The 7,089-nt window shown below is 42.6% G+C and overlaps 1 protein-coding gene across 2 annotated transcripts in view; it reads right to left on the reverse strand.

The window, feature by feature from the left end:
- Positions 1–7,089, reverse strand: part of apoob (apolipoprotein O, b) — an 18,449-nt gene that overhangs the window by 10,179 nt on the left and 1,181 nt on the right. The window contains exons 1-2 of one of the 2 annotated variants that reach the window (XM_020585360.1): positions 2,751–3,477; positions 2,328–2,438 (exon numbers count right to left, since the gene is read on the reverse strand). In XM_020585360.1, coding sequence (XP_020441016.1) covers positions 2,328–2,438; positions 2,751–2,768 — 129 coding nt within the window. In that variant the 5' untranslated portion in view covers positions 2,769–3,477. Of the gene's footprint in view, positions 1–2,327; positions 2,439–2,750; positions 3,478–7,089 lie in introns of those variants that run through there. The other variant, XM_020585359.1, reaches the window with a different exon arrangement.

The raw sequence follows: 7,089 nt of genomic DNA on the forward strand, positions 1-7,089 counted from the left end.
GGATTTCAACCTTGGTAGGAGCACGACCCACGAAAGCTGCCTCCATCCTCAAAGATCCCACCCACCCCCTGCATGAACTGTTCACCTCCCTACCCTCTGGCCGGAGGTTCAGAAGTGTGAAATGCAGGACCTCCAGACTGAAAAACTCTTTCTTTCCCTCTGCCATCAGACTCCTAAACAGCTGAGGAGTTTATTACCAGGAAATACGCCATGTACTGTCGACCTGTACTGTTTACATTCTCAGTTTGCACATGCATAATTGCACATTGACTGTTGACTACTGCACATGCTGCTCCCATGCAGCATACATTCTCTTATTATATTGCTGCATTTGCTGCTTAAAGTGCCTTAGATTTAGTGTCAATTATTTATCTACTTTATATTTCATTAGTATTTTGTGGTATTCACATGGACAGCAAAGTAAGAATTTCATTGTACAGGGAAACACGTTTCCTAACTGTACATATGACAAACACTTTGGCCTTGACCAAATCTAAAGATTTCACAAGTGAAATTATCTTTTTAAAACATTACAAATATGTCACCGCAAAATAAAGCACTAGTGAATAAACTAAAGATATTCATTTAAGAGTTGCTCTAAGTTATTTTTATACATCGCTCACATGTAACGACACACTACTAGAAAATTGACTTACAGTGGGTACGGAAAGTATTCAGACCCCCTTAAATTTTTCACTCTTTGTTATATTGCAGCCATATGCTAAAATCATTTCAGTTCATTTCTTTCCTCATTAATGTACACACAGCACCCCATATTGACAGAAAAACACTGAATGTTTGACATTTTTGCAGATTTATTAAAAAAGAAAAACTGAAATATCACATGGTCATAAGTATTCAGACCCTTTGCTCAGTATTTAGTAGAAGCACCCTTTTGAGCTAATACAGCCATGAGTCTTTTTGGGAATGATGCAACAAGTTTTTCACACCTGCATTTGGGGATCCTCTGCCATTCCTCCTTGCAGATCCTCTCCAGTGCTGTCAGGTTGGATGGTAAACGTTGGTCGTCATGTTTAACATGTCATTTTGCTTCAGTGGCATTTTGGTCTGTTTCACCCAGATAGATGAGTCGGTGTGAAAATGTGGGAAAGATGGTCAAAAATGTGATTTAATGTGCTTCTCTTAAAAGCAGTTGTAGGTTTGGTGGTTGAATAAAAATGGGAAGGAGAAAGCTGTGTGACCACACAAAGCAGTTTTGAGTTTTGAGATTCAGTAAATTTGCCACTTCCCCTTTTTTTAACTGTCTTCTTTTTTATGTGGTGTCAAATCTGTGAAAAAGAAAACATTTGTTTGTACATGACCCGGTTGTACTTTTCCTCAGATGCCTGGTAATATCTAACATCTTCAGAATGAATCTAAATGGTAAATCATAATAATGTGGTTTATGATGACATATGAGTGCACTTTTCAAAGTACTCTACATCAGGATATTTCATTCTGACTGACAAGATGTACTTAACATGTACTTACCAAACAAACAAAAACACTATCTTTATAATAATGACCCTCATCAGTCAAATTAAATATTCTTCATATTTTATATTAGAAAACCAGACAGGAAAATGTTGTTTTTACTGCGCCAACCAAACCAGTGCTTTCAGATGAAGACTTTTAAAGTGTAGGTGAAAACTAAAAATCGACAGTATGAATCTTTCATCACAGGAACTCACAGGAATTGCACATTAAATAGTTTATTATTGAAAGAAAAGTGGATGAATAAATCAATTATAAAACAAACACAAGTGAGAATACATGGAGGACTGCAGACTTAATCTAAACGATATCCGGGACTCACCGCTCAGCAGGGAGGGATTTCATTCATGAAGTGCTGGAGGAAGAAATGGGAGGATGTCTGACCTTCGCTCCCATACTTATGTCTGTGACAGGAGGGTGTCCCTGTGTTGTTGTCAGGCCGGTCCGTCAAGCAGTTACCACACTGAAAAAGGAAAGGTCCTGTGTAAGAACAGAAATCCTGAGTAAAGCCCCTTTCACAAGACATTTCACAAGCTCAACCAAGCCGGCAGAAAGTAACATAGAGGCACAGGGTTGATAAAGTCAGTGATAAAAGTGACTCTGGTGAACTCAACATGTCCTCACCAGTATCTTCAAGTTAAAACCTGAAAAAAAAAGATTTTAGCATATGGCTGCAATATAACAAAGAGTGGAAAATTTAAGGGGGTCTGAATACTTTCCGTACCCACTGTATGTGGACAGTCGCGGGTGATGGTAATGATGGTGGTGACAGTGGGAGGACAACTTTGAACCCCGGACCCGATCCTTTTCACGGCAGCTGTTTTTCCACCCACCTCATCGAGGCTTAGAACCGGTTGTGAGCTCTTCTTCCTTTCCTCGCTGGCTGCCAGCACCGAAGCGCTCAGCAGAACCGTGAACCCGGGAGCTGCAGCACATAGTGGCACCTGGAAGCACATCATAAAAACTGGTGGTGGGTGATGGAGCTAAATGAATCCACACAGTCACTTACAACACTCTAGACACTTGTTCAGAAACCGCAGACCACAGCAGGGACCTACTGTAAGTGTTTTGTGCTAACTAATCCTCCATAGTGATTGTTAGCTGACCTCCTAGCGACAGATGCTAGCAGCATGCTAACCGTGGCTAATTTAGCAACATGACAGATTTTACTGTGTAACACTATAAACTTTTGTTTCACAAAATTACTTAGTGTGTGTTTAAGATACCAAAAGAAAGAAATCGTTAAGAGTAGTTACCAGTTTTGCATATAACATTTTTGAAAGATGTCTGCTGTTTTATACGGCAAGCCGGAGTGGCAGGATAAAAGTCGCGAGCACACTTTTCTTCTTCATGAGGAGTTGCGGTAGACTAGACGTAAATAACCAGTATTGCTGCCCCCTACTGGTCATTTGCCGATTTCAAACATAGACTCTATACACAGTGGATGTACTATCCGGGGTACTCAATAGGCGGACACCGGTCCGCATCCGGACCCAAATACGGTTAAATCTGGACCGACGCCAAAACAAACATGCTAATTTAATGATAATCCAAATGAGTTCTCAATGAAGTGCGCAACTGTGATTCCGCGCGATACATCTTTGAGGCTTCTACTCGGTTTGGCATCGTTACCACTACTCACCCCCTCCTTCACCACTACTCGCTCGTTCACTCACGGCAGCCAGATTTATGTACTGGTCACGTGCTCTGGGTCAGGCCGGTGAACAGGCAGTCTCATCGTTCGCGAGCAGTGCAAATTTCGATAAGTGACTCTTTTTTTGCTGACTGAAAGTGAAGATGGCGTGCTCAAAGCTGGCCATTGATAAGAAAAGAAAAGTTGATTTTGAAAACCGCGAATTTAAGAGTGAGTGGACAGAAAAATATGCATTCGTATTCCCCGTGGGAAGCAGAAAACCAATGTGTTTAATCTGCAACGAGACGGTAGCAATCATCAAAAGTGGTAACGTGAAACGCCATTATGAAACCAAGCATGCACATTTCGAACAAAATTACCCTCAGAACTCAGAGGTAAGGACCATAAAAATAAACCAGCGGAAATCATCCTATGAAGCTACAAGCAGCGTAATAGTTTGATCAGCCACACAACAGGAGCGGGCAACGGAAGCCTCACTAAGAGTAGCATGGGTCCTGGGAAAATACAAGAAACCCTTCTCTGATGCTGAAGTAGTCAAAGAGTGTATGAGTGAAGTGGTGACTGCTCTGTTTGAAGGGACTCAAAAGGATGAAATAATCCAGAAAATAAACCAAATACCCTGTTTTGATTCCATTGCTGCAAGACGAACTGAAATACTTTCTGATGATTTGCTCTAACAACTTAGCTCTGCTATTAAAAAAAAGCCAAATTCATTTCATTGGCTGTGGATGAATCCACAGACATCACAGACAATGCACAACTCATGGTCTTTGTCAGATTTGTGATGAAGAAAAGGGAGAATTTCATGAAGATGTTTTGGGTCTCACAAACCTCCATAGACACACAAGGGGGGATGACATCTATGAAGCAGTGACACAGATGCTTAGAGACAGAGCGATAGACCTGAAGCATGTTGTTTCCATTGCTACTGATGGCGCACCATGTATGATTGGGAAAGAGAGGGGATTAGTGTCACGCTTGAGAACTCACCACCCTGACCTCATGGCATACCACTGCATAATTCACCAGATGGTTTTGTGTGCCAGCCTTGGAGAAAGGTACTCAGAAGTCATGAAACTAGTTAACTATCTGAGAGCATCCTCTGCTCTGCAACATCGTTTATTGCGCTCATTTCTAATAAAGGTGAATGCAACATTTGATGATTTGCTCCTTCACAACAATGTCCGGTGGATTAGTAAAGGCAAGGTACTGGAGCATTTTTTTGGCACTGCGGAAAGAGCTGGAGACATTTCTGTTGGGTCACAAAAGTGCAAAAGCCAAACCGTTTGTGGATTTCATAAAGAATGACGAGGAAATGTAAATCGTTGCTTTTCTAACTGACATTAAAAAAGCGTTCAGGTTCATAGCATGTGGTTTATTGGAATAGTCAGTACCCCTGTGGAGATACTGTTTTCTAGGGTTTTCCGCCCTCAGGTTGGAACTTAAAGGGGGAGAGGTGTTATAGTTGAGGCTGTTGAATTGGGAGCTACGAACCTTAGTTAGGCATCTTGGGGGGGAACATGTTTTGGTGTTTCCGAGGGCTTCTGGGGCTGTCTGTTTGGTCACACGAGTGTTCACGGTGTACCGTTGTGCAGTTACTCAGTAAAGAGTTGAAACACACAAGCGTGCTGGAGTTTGTACTACCTCAAGATATAACACCTACCATGTCATTTTTTTGTGTACAGTTGGGATTGCCTTTTTTTGTAGTTCTCTATTTGGAATTTGACCGTCACTTTTCCGGACCTCGGACTGAATGGAAATTTGGTAAGTGGACCTTTCAAATTTATATTTGAGTACCCCTGGTATATATCCAGTGTTGTTGCAGTCAAGACGAACAGTTTTTGAGCTTTTTACCAGCAGCCTTCAAATTGCAATGGACCCAGTACAGTTTTCAGAGAAACTTTGTGACTGGTCCATTTTACTTTGAACAGTGTCAAAATAGAGGCAGCATTCATGCCCAAAGAGGCTTCTAATACAATAACACACACCTTTAAAGTAAACTGTACCATTTTCACTGCCTAATGTGAGCTGTCTTTTGTCAGCCGATGGTATGTGCAGTGGTCTGACTGACTCCACCAGCTGTCAGTAACACCTGCAAAATGAATGAATAAGGCTTGTGCAGGGTTTTTTTTTAATCATGACTCATGAGCTGCTTTCACTTGAACACTTATGTGTAGCCTAGTTATTGTGTGTAGATTGAATGTCAGATCAGTGATTCTTAATGACAGGCGCTCTTCCTCAGCTCAGCAGCCCCTTTCTCTCATCAGCACCCTCCCACAGCAACTTTCCATGCAGGGACAAATTAATTATATCACAAACTTAAATCTCCAAATTTCTATGTATTAGGAAGTTAAGAATCTGAGATTTTGGAAATTCTGACCTGGAAATTGTTTAGATTTTATGCAGTGTTTTTAAGTCCTGCACATGGTATTAATCATGCTTAATGACTTCTCATTGTTTGACTGTATGAGGAGAGTAGCAGCACTTTTTCCCACTTCAGGCTCATGGTGTCTCATGCACAGCACATGACGTGTGTGTATAAAGCGACAGGCCTGACTGCATACATGGAAAACTTGTGGGTTGCAAAGCATCTTAAATTACTGTGACAACCAGTGAACATGACATGCAATGTCATTACCTGTTGCTCTTAATATTGCTTTTCTGACTTGATATGTTTAAAGCTTAACATAAAATACAATTGTCTCACTTTCTTATTGTAATGAAATTACACTAGAAATGTAAAATACAAAATTAAATGAAGAAATATTGGGACGCCTTAATGTAGACCACTGTATTGATTTTTAGCTAACCTGATATGTTGTGTGACAGGTGTGTCAGGTCTGCTTGGTGCCACCTGCCCCTCTCTCCTTTTTTCTCCTTCTCTTTCTCTCTCACAGGTTCTGGCTCCAGTGGTGAACACAGCTGGGGCGCATCCACCTGATCAGTGGCTCCCAAGGTGCGACACAGCTGAGGCACATCATCTAATTACCCTCTCCCTTTCTTTAGGTACTGGCAACGCTCTCTTGTTGCCAGTATGTTGAGAATCTCACCTCTACGTTTGGCTTCGGTTCAGCTCTCAGAGGGACATCCAGTACCTGGGTTTTCTTTAACTCGCTCAACCTTGACAACAGCCCATGCTCACTCAGCTCCTACAGTGACTATCCGTAACAGAACATACTGGCCAAGATGGACTCTGCCAATGCTGGCGCTGGTCGACCTACGTCACCACCTGCCTTTGCTGAGTGCTGTGCGCAGATTGACCACCTCGGACCAGCGCCAGCAGATGGACATTGTTCAGAACCTTTCACAACAGGTAACACAGCTTTCCGACAGTTTTTGGAGCCACAGTCAAGGAATTCTTCCATGAATTACAGATGGTGTTTGACCATCCTGACCATTGGGGTAGTGCTATCCGTCAATTAATGACAATAAAACAAGGGGCACGTAGTGTGACCGAGTACGCTGTTGAGTTTCATGTACTAGCCGAGGCGGGGTGGGGGGGATCAAGCCCTGCATGGTGCTTTCTGGCACAGGCTGCATGATGACATAAAAGATGAATTGGCCAAGAGGGATGACCCCACTGATTTCAACGCTTTAGCCAACCTAGCTATTCACATTGATAATAGATTATGTGAATGCCATAAAGAGAAAGCTGCTGATGCTAGTCACCCCAAGCCTTCTCACCCCAGGCCAAAACCACCCAGCCCTCTCCACTCACCAGCTTTTATGCTCTTTGTGCTACTGACACCACGCCATCCGGGTACAATGTAGAACCCATGCAGCTAGGACGCACTCGCTTGACCCCTGAGGAACGATCACGTCGACTCAAGTCTGGTGCATGCTTATACTGTGGTAGCCCAACCCACCTGATCAATCTTTGCCCAATTCAGCCAAAAGAAGGACCCCGCCAGTGAGAGTGCGGGCACTGGTGGGTCCCTCTA

This window comes from Monopterus albus, unplaced genomic scaffold (genome assembly GCF_001952655.1).
Source record: "Monopterus albus unplaced genomic scaffold, M_albus_1.0 scaffold362.1, whole genome shotgun sequence".
Taxonomy (NCBI): Eukaryota; Metazoa; Chordata; class Actinopteri; order Synbranchiformes; family Synbranchidae; genus Monopterus; species Monopterus albus.